At 42.1% G+C, this 16,523-nt stretch overlaps 1 protein-coding gene across 3 annotated transcripts in view; it reads left to right on the top strand.

Annotated features, from left to right (window-relative positions):
- The first annotated feature begins 1,074 nt into the window (after positions 1-1,074).
- Positions 1,075-16,523, top strand: part of PISD (phosphatidylserine decarboxylase) — a 45,192-nt gene continuing 29,743 nt past the window's right edge. The window contains exons 1-3 of one of the 3 annotated variants that reach the window (XM_041729378.1): positions 1,075-1,157; positions 11,877-11,956; positions 15,527-15,702. In XM_041729378.1, the coding sequence (XP_041585312.1) occupies positions 1,093-1,157; positions 11,877-11,956; positions 15,527-15,702 (321 nt within the window). In that variant the 5' untranslated portion in view covers positions 1,075-1,092. Of the gene's footprint in view, positions 1,158-11,876; positions 11,957-15,526; positions 15,703-16,523 lie in introns of those variants that run through there. The other 2 variants (XM_041729380.1, XM_041729381.1) reach the window with 2 other exon arrangements.

Here is a 16,523-nt window from a genome sequence, read left to right on the forward strand (position 1 = left end):
AAGGGGGGAGGTGCAGAGAAAAGCAGCCTCACTGCTGATGGGGGTGGGGAGCAGAGGGAGGGAGGGCTGATTCCAGGACCCCAGGATTACCACCTGAGTAGAAGGCAGATGCTTACTTACCTACTGAGCCACCCCAGGTGCCCCTCTCTTGCTCTCTCAAATAAATAAATAAATAAATAAATAAATAAATAAATAAATAAATAAAATCTTTAAAAAAAAGAGTTTTATAGTTTTAATTCTTAAGTTTAGGTCTTTAATTCATTTTAGTTACTTTTTATACATGGTATAAGGTAAGCGTCCACCGTATTTTTTTGCATGAGGATATTTCAGTTTTCCCGAATGCACTTTATTTTGAAATAACCCCGCCCACTCCTTTTGAGTTATTAGTCTTAGTTGAATAGTAAAACCAATTCTATACTTCCCCCCCCCCCCCCCCCGCCCATACTTTAAAGGCCCATTGAAGGTGATGCCTCCCCTCCAACAGGAAACCTTAGGTTTCTTGGAGGGGCTGGCTGTACACTAGTTGAGCTTAAATAACCACACAGAAATAACTGCAGGCACCAGGCAATATATCCCTCTTGTATCAAATATCTGGTGAAGACAACTATGATTAGCAGACTGGGGGAGGAAAAAGTGGAGCTGTATTTCCCCAGTTTGGGAAAATAAGACACACCATACAGGCAAAGTGCTCAGAATGGAGCCTGGCGCTTAGAAAGCCCAGAATTAATGGTATCCCAGTCGTGGGTGGTCTTAGCTTCTCCATCCAAGCTGATACATTCTTGGATCCTGGGTGACTCATTTTTCAGGCGCACGAGGAAACGCACGCCACAGGGAAGAAGGAAGAGTGGCTACGCTCCACCCAGGGCCTGACTTCGCACGAGGCTGACCTACCTCACCTGGCCCTGGAGGCTCTCAAAGGGCGGGGCTGATGGGGCGGGGAGCATCGATGGGGCGGGGCTTAGGCGTCTCCGCCCACAGCCCACAGCCCACGGCGTTCCTCATTGGTCCCGTGAGCTCGCTGCTCGTCAACGTCACACGCATGCGCCACGAGTGTGAAAAGGGGGCGTGGTCCGCCAAGAAGGAGGAGACAAGATGGCGGCGTCCGTGGGTCGGCGGTGTCTGAGGTTGCTACGCGGGGTCACGCCGTGGCGGAGCAGGTATAGCTACCTGGGGAGGCTGTCTAGGGGTGGGAGGCGGCCTGGGCCGAACCCGGGAGGAAGAAATCGTTTCTTTTTTTGCGGGCTTGCCCTGAGGAGGGGGCGAGTGAAGGCAGAGCCATCCACCTTCACCTAGAGCTCGGGAGCTGGTGTGCCTGCCGGCGCGTAGGGAGGTCTGGGTTTATTTAGGATCTGGCTTAAGCGCTCTCGCGTTGCCCTTTCCATGTAGGTGGAAGTGCAGAGGGGACAAGCAGCAACAACAAAAAACCTCAACAACCCAAACGAACAAAGCAGATAGAATCAGCTGCTTGTCCCCCGGTAGAGTCGAGGCTGGACTGCACGCCTCTTTCGGGGTTGGTGTTCCTGGAAGGGCGGTGAGATGTGGGAAGAGCTTGGAACTGGGAGTCGGGGGCTTTCCTTTTGGATTCTTGATCTTTGAAGCGAAGAGGTTGGATTTGGTAATCGCAAATAGTCCATAAGGAATTAGAGTTTGGTTATTCTGGGGACTGGCTCCCAACTCTTAGGTTCTTAAGAGTTGGAAGAGACATGAGGGGTCATCTAAATCCAGCTGTTTTTGGAATTGGCGAAATTGAGGCCTTGAGAGTGTGAGGGACTTGCTTAGTGTTACCCAGTCCGTTAGTAGAGCCAGGACCCCGAGTAGGCCACCTCTGTCACGCAAGGACCTTTCCCCCAGGCTGCCCACCATGAGGGCATTTATTATTCAGAAATACCTTGGGAGCATCTAGACTCTCAGAAAATGGATTAAAATGTTGGTAGATATGACTCAGAGTCTGCTGCTTGGTGTCATTTCAAAGGGCGAGGGTTTGAGAGATGCATGGTTATCTTTGTTTTTCTGGCAGGATTAATTTTGTCAGCGTTAACCAAAACTTGCTCTGTGGTCAGAGGTGGTGACCTGTCATTGTAATTTTGGGAAGTCAAAGGGCACTGGATTTGGACTGAGAGGGAACAGAAACTGATTGGCCTTACCATGAAAGCTTTTCTCCCTTATCATTGACTCTTCAGAAATGGTGTAGTTCTCTCAGAAGAGGGCTCATCAGTGTGGGGTAACGGTTAGGATTTGGACTGAGGGGTCTCTGGTTCTCTCATGTTAATACCAGCTGTGCTGTGTATGAGTCAGCTGTGAATGTACTTAAACTGTGTCAGTTAGAAAGACTAAAAAATGACACTCTTTTTTAAAAAAAGTTTTTTGTTGGAGTTCAGTTTGCCAACATACAGCATAACACCCAGTGCTCATCCCGCCAAGTGCCCCCCTCAGTGCCCATCACCCAGTCATCCCAACCCCCCGCCCATCTCCCCTTCCACCACCCCTTGTTCATTTCCCAGAGTTAGGAGTCTCTCATGTTTTGTCATCCTCTCTGATATTTTCACAAAAATGACACTCTTCAGATATTTTTTTTAAAATGATGATGTAGAGGATGTACTCACTCGTCATTAAAAAGGGGGCTGGAAACAGGGACTCATATTTTAGTATCAGTGGAGATAAATGAGGCTGGATTTAGGTGTAGTGGTTGGAAGGAATGAGGATTTGGGCACAATAAGAACCCCTAATTTCAAAGGTATCATATATTGATACAAAAAACAGACAACATTTTCTTTTTTTTAAGATTTTATTTATTTATTTATTCATAAGAGACACACACACAGAGAGACAGGCAGAGACAGGCAGAGGGAGAAACAGGCTCCACGCAGGGAGCCCGACGTGGTACTCGATCCTGGGTCTCCAGGATCACGCCCTAGGCTGTAGGCGGTGCTAAACCGCTGAGCCACCAGGGCTGCCCCAGACATTTTCTTAAGTTTTAAGTAAAGCATGTCCGTGAAACATATAAATGAAAGCCTCATATTGGAGGGGAGTTTTCAGTAACTGGGTGATGTGTGGCAGGTGACAGAACAAAGAGAAAGCAACATTTTGGGTGATAATTAATGACCATGTTTTCCAAACTTGATAAAATAATAGGGTGGATGTTTATTAGAAATTGAGATTCCCAGGTATATCCCCACCTTGCTGCCAAATTCAGATTTAGTTGGTGTAGTAGGTTGGGACGGAAAGTGCCCCAGATGATTCTTAGGTTCATATAAGTGTAGACTTAGTACGTAGGGAGTAGTTGCTTATGCAAGACTTTCAGAAATATTTATGACATTCATTCCAACTGCAAACCACAGTGCCAGGGACCATGGAGGAAGGAGGGAGGAGAAGAGTTAAAGGATACAGCATTTGGAATCAGCTTTGTGTTTAAAGAATTTTGTGGTTTAGTAGAAGAAAGAGAAAACACTCCACACTTATGCAAGATAGAATGTGGAATAAGGCCTTCTTCAGATCTGCCAGTTGCTTTTCAGGAGAGCTTTCATAGCTTCAGAAAGCAGGGGAGATAGAAAGACCACAGTTAAAGCATTCACCACCAGAGATAATGTTATTTTATATAATGATGGAAATATGGGCATAGACCAATCAGCATGGACATTGGTCATAGACAACTTTTTTTTTAAAGTAATCTATCTATCTATATATCTATCTATCTATCTATCTATCTATCTATCTATCTATATATATATATAATCTATACCCCCATCTTAGGGTACAAACTCACGACTCTGAGACCACAAGTCACATGCTCCACTGACTAAGCCAGCCAAGTGCCCCTAGTCATAGATAATTGATACAGGCGTTCCAGTGTGTGCCAGCTGAATATAAACTCTGTTACTTTAAATAATAGTAACATGTAACTAGGTACCAGTTTTTCATGATTGTCTCACATAATCTTAATGAGGTAGATTCTGTTTTTACAGGTGGAGAAATTGAGGCTGAGAATTAATTACGTTTCTAAAGTCATACTGCTAGTGAGTGGCAATGAGCCATACTGTCAGACTTGTGTGCTCACTAATAGGCTTTAATCACCTGCTTACAGGATGCCCACATGAGTCACCACCTAGAATAGACATCTGATTGAATTTATCCATTCATCTCTCTGGGGCTTAATCTTACCACTGAGATTGGAGTTCAGTGAGAAGGCATACAAACCCCTATGTTCATCAAGGAATATGGACAGTAAACAAGTGGATACACAAATATACATGTATATATATGCATATATGTACACATATATATGTAATCTGTTCATTCCAGGTAGCGAGAAGTGGTATGAAAAAAAATAAGGTGGGGATCGCTGGGTGGCTCAGCAGTTTAGCGCCTGTCTTCAGCCTGGGGCCTGATCCTGGAGTCCCGGGATCGAGTCCCACGTTGGGTTCCCTGCATGGAACCTGCTTCTCCTTCTCCCTCTGCCTGTGTCTTTGCCTCTCTCTCTGTGTGTGTCTCTCATGAATGAATAAATAGAAATCTTAAAAAAAAAAAGGTAATTAAAGGGTTAGTGCTTGAGAGGGGTAACTCTTGGACATATGGTATTCAGGAGAGCTAAACTGAGGAGGAAGACTCTTCACAGAGAACTGGCTGATAAGGGAGTGAGCCACATAGCAGGGTGTGCCTAGTAGAACAAACATCAAATGCAAAGGTGTGGAAAGTGGCAAAGGCGTGGTAGGTACTAGAAGTGTCAACAGGAATGAATAAGGAAGAGAGGGAAAGCAGCAGGATATTTGAGAATCCAGCAAGGACCGGTATATAGGGCCTGGTTTTATTTTTTGTTTTGAAAAGATCATTCTGGCTGTTTTGCAGTGAGTAGAATATAGAGGGCCAAGAGTGAAAACTGGAGAACAGGCCTTCACTGTCATCTGGTAAGAGAATCTGGTGTTTTGGGCTGGGGCGTGATGGCAACAAGAAATAGGCAGATAAAGATACACGTATACATATTTTAAGTTTATTTATTTATTTAATAAAAAAATCTCTACACTTAACCTGAACTCACGACCCTGAGAACAAGTTGCATGCTCTTCCAACTTTGCCAGCTAGGTGCCCCTAGGCAGATAAAGATATATATTAAAGGAAGAGTCTTCCTGTCTTGCTAGTGGACTGAATATGGATAGTGAGAAAGAAGAGACTTCTATGAGAATGGGTCTTAGGGTTTTGATTTGTGTAGCTGTCTGGAGGGTGGTACTTTTTGCTGAGATGATGTATTATAGTAATGCTGCTATGGTAACAGGTAAACCCCAGGATCTCAGTGACAACACAGTAAAAATATGTCTCGATTTTCTAAAGTCCCAGTGGGTGCTCCTGATTGGGCAACAGTAATGCATGGATGCTCCTGCTGTCTTTAGCACATGGCTCCCCAGGTTCTTCATGTTTGTCTGCTGAGAACAGGCTGAAGGGGAAAGCCTGGGTGTAGATGCCTGGGAAACCTGAATGGTTTTCACATTGGTTAGAATGCAGTTTTTTGGTCACACCCTATTGCAAAGGAGGTTGGGAAACACCACGTTTTTGGGTGTCCAGGGAGAAGATGAAGTAGATTTGATAAATACCTGACTAGTCTCACCACAGATGGATTCCTCTATGGGGAAGAGCAGGTTGAAGGGGAATCGTGTTTTGGACAAACTCAATTTGAGATGACGCAGAGTAGGGATGTTGAGTAGCCAGTTGAAAATAATAGATCTGGACATCTCTGAAGGAGCAGTGAGGGAATCATCAGTGTGTGGCTATTTAAAGATGGTGACTGGGGGAGTGAAATGGGTGAAATGGGTGAAATGGGTGATGGGAATTAAGCCATGCATTTGTGATGAGTACTGGGTGATTTATGGATTGTTGAATTACTATAGTGTACACCTGAAACTGAACAACTGTACAACTGTACAACTGAAACTATACTGGAATTAAAATAAAAATAAATAAAAGCTGGGGACTGGATGAGCAACTCTAGGAAGAGCGTGTATTCGGTGAAGAGATCCAAACCTTGGGCATGGCAACAGTTTGAAGTTAGGGGAGAGACCAGAGAGCTAGGAGGAAAATCAGGGTCCCAGAAGCCACATGAGGGGAATGTTTCAGGAAGGAGGAAGGGTGAGAAGATCAAGAGGTACAAACTTCCAGTTATTTTTTTTTTTTAAGATTTTATTTATTTATTCATGAGACACACAGAGAGAGGCAGAGACATAGGCAGAGGGAGAAGCAGGCTCCATGAAGGGAGCCCAGTGTGGAACTCGATTCTGGGACTCCAGGATCATGCCCCGAGCCGAAGGCAGACACTCAACCACTGACCCATCCATGTGTGCCTATTGGGACACCCAGGACGCCTGGGTGGCTCAGCGGTTTGGTGCCTGCCTTTGGCTCAGGTCATGATCCCAGTTCAGGAATTGAGTCCCACATCAGGCTCCCTGCAAGGAGCCTGCTTCTCCCTCTGCCTGTGTCTCTGCCTCTCTCTGTGTGTTTCTCATGAATAAATAAATAAAATCTTTAAAAAAATTTTTTTTTAAAGTACATGGATATTGCCTTAATTTTTTTTTTTTAAGATTTTATTTATTCATGAGAGACAGAGAGAGAGAGAGAGAGAGAAAGAGAGGCAGAGGGAGAAGCAGGCTCCATACAGTGATCCCGATATAAGACTTGACCCTGGATCTCCAGGATCAGGCCCTGGGCTGAAGGCGGCGCTAAACCGCTGAGCCACCCAGCTGCCCTATAAATAAAATCTTAAAAAAAAAAAAATCTTAAAAAAAAAAGGTATAATATAGTGATTCAACAATTCCATATAACACACAGTGCTCTTCACAACTACACTCCTTAATTCCTGTCACCTTTTTAACCCATTCCTCTACCCACTTCCCCTCTGATGACTATCAGTTCTCTATAGTTCTAGGAATTTCTTTCTTGGTTTGTCTCTTTCGTTTTTGCTTTCTTCTCATTTGTTTTGGTTCTTAAATTCCACATATGAGTGAAATCATTTGTTATTTGTCTTTCTCTGACTTATTTCACTTAACATTTCATAACCCTCTAGCTCCATTCATGTCATTGCAAGTGGCAAGATTATTCTTTTTATGGCTGAATAATATTCCACTATATGTATATGTGTGTGTGTATATGTGTGTATACATTATCCATATATTTATATGTATGTATGTATACACATACCACATTTTTTTTTTAAGATTTTATTCTATTTTTAATTCATGAGAGACACAGAGACATAGGCAGAGGGAGAAGCAGGTTTCATGCAGGAAGCCCAATGTGGGACTCAGTCCCAGAACTCCAGTATCATGCCCTGACCAAAGGCAGACGCTCAACCACTGAGCCACCCAGGCATCCCCACACCACATCATCTTTACCGATTAATCAGTAGATAGATATTTGGGCTGCTTCTATATCTTGGCTATTGTAAATAATACTGCTATAAACATGGAGGTAATGTATCTCTCTGAATTAGTGTTTTTGTAATTTTTGGGTAAATATCCAGTAGTGTGATTACTAGATCATAAGTTAGTTTTATTTTTATTTTTTTTTAATTTATTTATGATAGTCACACACAGAGAGAGAGAGGCAGAGACATAGGCAGAGGGAGAAGCAGGCTCCATGCACCAGGAGCCCGACATGGGATTCGATCCTGGGTCTCCAGGATCGCGCCCTGGGCCAAAGGCAGGCGCTAAACCACTGCGCCACCCAGGGATCCCTAGTTTTATTTTTATTTTTATTTTTATTTTTATTTTTTTTAAATTTTTATTTATGATAGTCACAGAGAGAGAGAGAGAGAGGCAGAGACACAGGCAGAGGGAGAAGCAGGCTCCATGCACCGGGAGCCCGATGTGGGATTCGATCCCGGGTCTCCAGGATCGCGCCCTGGGCCAAAGGCAGGCGCCAAACCGCTGCGCCACCCAGAGATCCCCCCTAGTTTTATTTTTAACTTAAGGAACCTCCATACGGTTTTCCACAGTGGCTACACCAGTTTGCATTCCACCAACAGTGCAAGAGATTCCTTTTTCTTTACAACCTTGCCAACACCTGTTTCTTGTGTTGATTTTAGCCATCCTGATAGGTGTGAGGTGATACTGCATTATAGGTTTGATTTGCATTTCCTGATGACAAACGATGAGGGCCTTTTCACGTGACTTTGGCCGTCTGGATATCCTCTTGGCGAAATGTCTGCTGATGTCTTCTGCCCGTTTTTTATTTGGATTATTTGTTGTTTGAGTGTTGAGTTTTATAAGTTTATATATTTTGGATAGCAACCCTTTATTGGATATGTTATTTGCAAATATCTTCTCCCATTCTATAGGTTGCCTTTTAGTTTTGTTGATTGTTTCCTCTACTATGCAGAAGTTTTTTATTTTGATGTAGTCTCAGTAGTTTATTTCTGCTTTTGTTTCCCTCACCTCAGAGGACCTATCTAGAACAGAGTTGCTGCATGTGTTCTCTTCTAGGATTTTTATGGTTGACAGTGAGCTTATTATGAAGGAGAGAAAGAAAAGTAGCGTGGAAGCTGGAGGAGGATACATGGTAGACAGAGTTTATGTAAGATTGGAGAAAGTACAGCATTTATATGAAGATAGAAGTGATCCAGTAGTAAAAGACAAGTTGGTGTAATGATGCATTTGCCGGCATTTTTTTCTAGTAGTTGGGGCTACAGTGGTATACAAGAAAGCCAAGCAATCTGTTCTGGGACAGGACGGCCAAAGGGGAAGACCCACATGCAAGAGAAACCACCTGAGTGCTGTGTGTCTGGTTGCAGTGGATAGACAATTATCTCTCATTCATACCTCCCCCAGCCAAAGGGGAAAAAAGCCTTATTCAAAAGTTTGCAAGCATTCTTTTAGTTGGGTTCAGCATTCATTCTGGAAGACATAATACAGCAGTGTACAGAGCACAACAATGTACCTTTAGTCAGTTTTTATATATCTTGTTCTAATTCTGTTTGGAAAGCAGGGTTGGAGGCTTTTAGCTTTTATAGTGGGAGTTTCCAGTCTAAGAGATGAGCATTGTTCAGTGCTGAAAGAACATTCATATACTGAAACATTACCCTCTTTGTGTTAATAGTTGTATGTCTTTCTGGCCTTAGTGGGGTGATTATCATGGTCCCATACTTTTTCACCATACAGACCTGACTTGCCAATCAGAGAATCAGATTCATCACATTAGCCCTATTAGCACTGTGCTGTGAGGGTGTTTTTAAGTCAATTTCAAGTTAAAAAAAAAAAAAATGAAGATGCCTAAATCTGATCTTGTTTGCAGGGTATCTGTGTAAGGTGTAACTACTAAATATCCATGAAAGTAAATATTATTGCATGAAGGTCATAAATGCAGTTCTATTTTCCACAAAAGTAGCAATGTAGACAGTTTTATTAAATTATTGCTTCTATCATAAAGGGCTCTAGTTAAAACAGAAACACTTACTGACAAGGACATAGTCCCTTTACTTAAGATTTTAGGTCAAAATTTGGGGAGGGGCTTGGGGGGGTGGGTCAGTGGTTGAGTCTCTGCCTTCTGCTCAGGTTGTGATCTTGGGGTCCTGGGATCCAGTCCTGTATCAGGCTCCCTGTCTGGAGCCTGCTTCTCCCTCAGCCTATGTCTCTGCCTCTCTCTTTGTGTCTCTTATGAACAAATAAAATCTTAAAAAAACAAAACACAAAATTTGGGGAAACCAAAATGCTATCTGAATTGAAAGAGAGATGTTTGCTCTTTGATTAGGAGAGATCCAGTTATTAAGTAAAAGTTCATGAATGCTTTCCTTTCTGGCAGTCCTTTCTTAACTGCCTCTGGGAAGATGTCCTTCCCTGGTTGAAGGTGAAACACAGAAACAAACTGAAATCAGAAATAATGTTTTCTTAGAATGGAAAGCTGTAAAAGTCATTGGTAGTTTTTTTCTGAGAAGGCTATCAAAGTAGCTTAACAGAATAGCGAAGTAACCACAAAGAAGAATTCAAAAATTCCAAATCAGGGATGCCTGGGTAGCTCAGTCAGTTAAGCATCTGCCTTTGGCTCAGGTCATGATCCTGAGGTCCTAGGACTGAGCCCCACATTGGGCTCCCAGCTTAGCAGGGAGTCTGCTTTTCCCTCTCCCTCTGCTGTTCCTCCTGCTTGTGTTCTCTCTGTCAAATAAATAAAACCTTTATTTTTGTTTATTTTAAAAAATATTTTGGGGAATCCCTGGGTGGCTCAGCAGTTTAGCATCTGCCTTCAGCCCAGGGCATGATCCTGGAGTCCCGGGATCGGGTACCATGTCGGGCTCGGGCTCCCTGCATGGAGCCTGCTTCTCCCTCTGCCTGTGTCTCTGCCTCTCTCTCTCTCTCTCTCTCTCTCTCTCTCTCTCTCTGTGTGTGTGTGTGTGTGTGTGTGTGTCTCATGAATAAATAAAAAAAATATTTTTTTTTAAATTATTTATTTATTTATTCATGAGAGACACAGAGAGAGGTAGAGACACAGGCAGAGGGAGAAGCAGGCTCCTTGCGGGGAGCCCAATGCAGGACTCTATCCCAGGATCATGACCTGAGCCAAAGGTGGATGCTCAAGCGCTGAGCCACCTAGGTGCCCTTAAATAAAATCTTAAAAAAAAAATTATGTTCTTATTTCTTAAAAAAAAAAAAAAATTCTATATCAGGTGTCTTGACGTAAATTAGAATAGTTCCATGTGGTTTGTTTGTGTCATTTTTTTTTTCCAGGTCAAACATTTAAAATTTAAAATTTCAGCTGCCAGTATTAGATTCTTTAACCAGGGATCCCTGGGTGGCGCAGCAGTTTGGTGCCTGCCTTTGGCCCAGGGCGCGATCCTGGAGACCCGGGATCGAGTCCCATGTCGGGCTCCCGGTGCATGGAGCCTGCTTCTCCCTCTGCCTGTGTCTCTGCCTCTCTCTCTCTCTCTCTCTCTCTGTGTGACTATCATAAATTAAAAAAAAAAAAAAAAAAAAAAAAGATTCTTTAACCAGTAGGGGCTAAATGTTTACAAGACTGCATACGGTTCTTTTGTGGTATAGAAACATGTGGCTTTGAGTAAGAGTACTGGCTACTATGATCTTGGGCTTCATTAAGAAAAATGACTTTATTGTGAAATTGTTTCAGACTTACAGAAAAGTTATAAAAATAATAGAATTCCCAAATACCCTTTACGAAGATTCCCCAAATGTCGACTATATTTGCTTTACCATTCTCCCTTCTTCTCCCTCTCCTCTCTTTATGTGTATTTTTTTTTTCTGAAACACTTGAGAGAAAATTACAAACATACCCCTTTTCTATGAACTATTTCAGCCTTTTTCCCACAAGATCATTTTCTCACACAACCACAGTACAGTGGTCAAAACTAAGAAATTAACATTGATAAAGACTATTACTGAATTTATACATTGTGTCCAAGTTTTGCCAATTGATGCACATTTTAAAAATATTTTTAAAGATTTTATTTATTTGAGAGAGAACATGAGTGGGGAGCCTGATGTAGGGCTTGATCCCAGGACCCTGGGATCATGACCCAAGCCAAAGTCAGCCACTTAACCGACTGACACTCAGGCACCCCATCGTATTTTTTTTTAGTAATTTTTTAAAAAAATTTATTGGAGAGGGAGAGAGAGCACAAGTGGGAAAGGGACTCCTCCCCATGTTCCTGCTCTCTTTTTCTCTCTCTCAAATACGTAAGTTAATTAATTTTTTAAAAAATCTTAAATTTTTTTTTTTTTTTTTAAGATAGGGGTGCTGGAGTGGCTTATTTGGCTAAGTGGTTGACTCTTGATCTCAGCCCAGGTCTTTATCCTTAGAGTTTTGAGTTCAGGCCCCACGTGGGTGTGGAGCCTACTTAAAAAAATTTGTTTTAAGATAGATGCTTAATAGTTCTTTTTGCTTAATTGTAGCCTCCTTCACTGTGAGAACACTACCATGAGCCATTTCCTACAGCCCTTAAGGAAGCTTCCTGTCAGAGCCTTCTATACAAGTAAGTATTAATTAAAGGTGGTGCTGGCCTCTCTGTGCTTCAGTCTGCTTCTTGGTATACTGGGATAAACAGCTCCTATTTTACAGGATTGTTATTAGAATTAAATGATTTTATATCTGTGGGGCGCTTAGAGTGTCTGGCATGTAGTTATCACTGAAGTGCTAATGATTATTACCTCATCATTTTTATTGGCTGCATAGTGTTCTGTTGAATGACTGCCATTTGGTGTTGGACATTTAAGTTTGTCTCTAGGCTTTTTGTACTATAGACATTTCTGTGGTAACATATCTTGGCATAGCTTTAGGACAGATTTATAGAGCTGGAATTGCTGGATCAAAAGATTTATGTATTTTACAAGTTGGTATTTAGGCCAAATTGTTCTTCAGAGAGGTTGTCCCAGCTTACATGCATATGAGCAGAAAGTGCTCGTGAGTACATCAGTTCCCCATATCCTCATCAAAATTGTAGATTATGAACTTTTTTGGTTTTGTAAGCAGCCATTTAAATCCGTACAAAAATCTTCTGTCATCTTTATCTAGATATCCTTTTTATTCGATCATACCAGAAGGCATTTTGAATTGTCTAGTGAGAGTACCTTGGAAGTAAAATAAATTGGTTAAAGAGAGCAAAAACCAAATGTTTATTATGGTAGTTAATAGCACATCTGGGTGCTACTTATTTAGTTAGGATTTGCATCCTGGAGCATGTAGGAATCACATGAAGGATAGAAGGGAGGCACCCTCAGAAATTGAGCCATGGTCTTGGATCTGCAGAGAAGCTGTGTATTTATAAAGTGATAAGCCCAGCGGAGGGGTGGTCAGTAGTGGAGGGCTCTCTCTACTTACTACTTTTTGGAGAGGCAAAGTGTAAGCCTTTGAGAAGGTGAGAGATATAACTGAAGAAGGGGCTAGTGTAGCAGACAGCATTCAGTAGAGTGTGACTAGTCAGTCTAGGATAGTGGCTCACTGCAGTGAGGAGGGTATAACAGATCTCTTGTCAGCAAATATTTCAGAAAGTGGAAAAAAATTTGCTGTTTGGTCAGTCTTTCTTGGTCAGAGGTATAATATTTAGTTGTGAAATAGTAAGAGTTCATTAGGAATAATTAGAAGATGGGAGAGATTAGTGACATCCATACTTGCTCATTAAAAGAAGAAACAGCAACAGCCAAAATGTGGTAGGGGGATAGTGATGTTGGGAACAGGAAGGTTTCCTACCCCCCCCCCCAAAAAAAAATTAAAAAAAAAGGAAGGTTTCCTCCCATTGGAAGTCAAGATGCAGTAAGAAGGGTATACTTTGGTTTAGTATAGGCTACTGGGAATTTAGCCTTTTTTTTTTTTAATTTAGCTCTTGAGATTTTGTTTTTAATATTTTATTTATTTATTCATGAGAGACACACAGAGAGAGAGGCAGAGGCACAGGCAGAGGGAGAAGCAGGCTCCATGCAGAGAGCCCGACATGGGACTTGATCCCGGGTCTCCAGGATCATGTCCTGGACTGAAGGTGGTGCTAAACTGCTGAGCCACCCGGGCTGCCCAGCTCTTCAGATTTTAATAACAGCATTATTGAGATATAATCTGCATACCATAAAATTCATCTTTTTAAAGTGCAGTTCAGTGGTTTGTAGTATATTCAGAGTTGTGCAACCATCACCTCTATTAAATTTTAGAACATTTTCACTCTTTCCCCACGCTCCCTCCCCAAGCCAGTAACAACACTTGACTCATTAAACCATCACTCCCCATTTCTCCCTACCACTAATCTTGCCCCTGGCAACCACTAATCTATGTGTCTGTAGTATGTTTCCTATACTGGACACTTCATGTGAATGAAATCTTACAATATGCAGCCTTTTGTGGCTGGCTTCTTTCACATAATGTTTTCAAGGTTCTTCATTCCTTTGTATTATCAAATAATACTCCATTGTATGGATATACAGCATTTTATTTATCCATTCACCTGTTGATGGACATTTAGGTTGTTTCTACTTTTTGACCGCTATTGAACATTCTTGTACAAGTTTTTGTGTAGATGTAGTTTTCATTTCTCTCAGGAATATCCTTAGTAGCAGAGTTGCTGGGTCATAATGGTCATTTTATGTTTAACATTTTGAGGAATTTACCATTCAGACTTTTTCAAAGTGGCTGCCCCATTTTTCAATCCCTCAAGCAGTGCATGAGTGTCTACTTTCTTTATATCTTTGCCAACACCTAGTTGTCTTTTTGATTATAACCATTGTAGTGAGTGTGAAGTGGTATCTCACTGTGGTTTTGATTTGGATTTCCCTGATTACTAACGATGTTGTATTGGTTTGCTATGGCTTCTCTAACAAAGTACCACTGAGTGGCTTAAGTAGTAGAAACTTACTCAAATTCTGGAGATTAGAGGTCTGAGATCAAGATGTCACAGTGTTGCTTCCTTCTGAGGGTTGTGAGGGAGAATCTGTTCCATATCTCTGGTCTAGCTTCTAATGGTTTGCTGGCAATCTTTGGCTTCTTTGGCTTGTAGAAGCATCATCCTGATCTCTGCCTTCATCTTCACACAGCATTCTCTTTATGAGCATGTCTGTCTCCAAATTTTTCTTTTTTTTAAAGATACCAGTTATATCAGATTCGGGCCTACCATGATGACCGTATTTTATCTTGTTTACCTTTTTAGAGACCCTATATCCAAGTAAGGTCACATTCTGTATTACTGGGAGTTAGGACTCAGCATATGAATTTGGAGGGGGGTGGGACACAGTTCAACCCATAATAGATGTTGAGCATCTTTCCATGTGCTCATTGGCCATTTCTGTATCTTCTTTAGAGAAATGTCTGTTCAGATCCTTTGTATATTTTATTTATTAATTAATTTTTAAAGATTTATTTATTTATTTTAGAGAGAGAGAGAGAGCATGAGAGCGAGCATGAGCCAGGGAGGGAGAGAGAGAGAGGGAGAGATAATCCTTAGACCCTCTGCTGAGCACAGAGCCCGACATGATGATCTAAGCCGATATCAAGAGTCAGATGCTTAACCGACTGAGCCACTCAGACGCCCCCCCTTTGTATATTTTTAAATTGGATTGCCTTTTTTATTATAGAATTGTAAGAGTTTATGGGAGTTTGCATTTGAGAATACCAGTGTCTAGTCAGAATTGGGCCTGGATTGTAAAAGTAAGATTAGAGAGTCCTGAATGAGAAATGGTCCCTGACTTCTTATCCTGGACTGGGTGGTAGCCAGCTGGGCAACCTTGATTAGTTACTTGACCTCTTTGTGATTCAGTGTTTTCATCTTAAATTCTCTGGCTATGGTGGCAGTTGAGGTGCATTGTAATTTGATAGGAAAGATGCTTGTCTCTTACTTACTGGTAGAATTTGAAAACAGAAGGGTCTTTTTTTTTTTTTTTTTTCCAGAAGGGTCTTAATAGTGACTCAAGGTTGCAGCCACCTGTCAAACCCCTTCAGGGTCCAGTAACCTTTAATGAGGACTTTGGAGGTGCACTGACATATCCTGGGTCTTGTTTTAGTGCTGCTTGTATGATCCATCCCTGTCCCTTCTCCCAGTTTCAAAATGTTCTGTTTTTTGTTACAGATGCCAGAAGAGTCCACACTGCCTCTGCCCGCACCTTGTTCCTGCTACGGCCCCTGCCGATATTGTTGGTGACAGGCAGTGGCTATGCAGGTTACCGGCAGTATGAGAAGTACAGGGAGCGAGAGCTGGAGAAGCTGGGGTTGGAGATTCCACCCAAACTTGCTGGTCACTGGGAGGTAGGACCAAGGTGGAACCACCTTGAGTTCTCATTTAGCACAATTAATCTGTCATTTTTTAAATTGCCCCAGAGTTGAAATGTTTGAAAAAGTGAAATGTGCTTTTTTGGAGCTCATGTCTCCTGTGGGTTTTTGGCCAGACACAGATGTTATGTCTTTGGCATTATGTTGGGCTTCCCTTCTGCATCCAGACCTACCCTTGATTTCCCCAAGGGCTCTGAGAAGTTATCTGCTATTGAAATCCTCAGAGTTCATGCCTTATGTTGGGGCTGGTATCCTACTCGTTCATGTACTGCTCTAATAAGCTGAAACTGTTGGACTTTTGTGATGTGGAGGAGTTCTTACCAGGAACCAGACTGAAATAATCAAATTCTTTTATTGCTATTGCTCAAAATGCTACCCCCACAACAGGGCCACACAGTAGAGGCAGGCTTTAATGTTGTTGAACCATGTTATGACGTACAATGAACTCTGTTACTCAGTTGCCCTCCAGGGGCCCAGGATGATACCTAACTTAGAGTAGACATTCAGTAAATGTTGAAATTGAATATTAAGGTGTAAATTTAAAAATGCCTTCTTTTCAGCCATAATTTAACAAATGAAAAGTGTGAAATATCAGTAGATCCGATAGCCTGGGCAAAAGGGGTGAAAGTTGAGACTTTATGGCATTTGGAATGATGTGTTTGGGTTTCCTCATGAGCCTCTCCATATTGGTAATCTCGCTCAGCTGAATCCAGTGGCCAGAGCATGTGGGTCCTGAAGGCAAGTCCCAACCATGTTCTTTAGGAGCCTTGTGACCTTGAACCTGTCACTTGCCATCT

Source organism: Vulpes lagopus, chromosome 14 (genome assembly GCF_018345385.1).
Source record: "Vulpes lagopus strain Blue_001 chromosome 14, ASM1834538v1, whole genome shotgun sequence".
NCBI lineage: Eukaryota > Metazoa > Chordata > Mammalia > Carnivora > Canidae > Vulpes > Vulpes lagopus.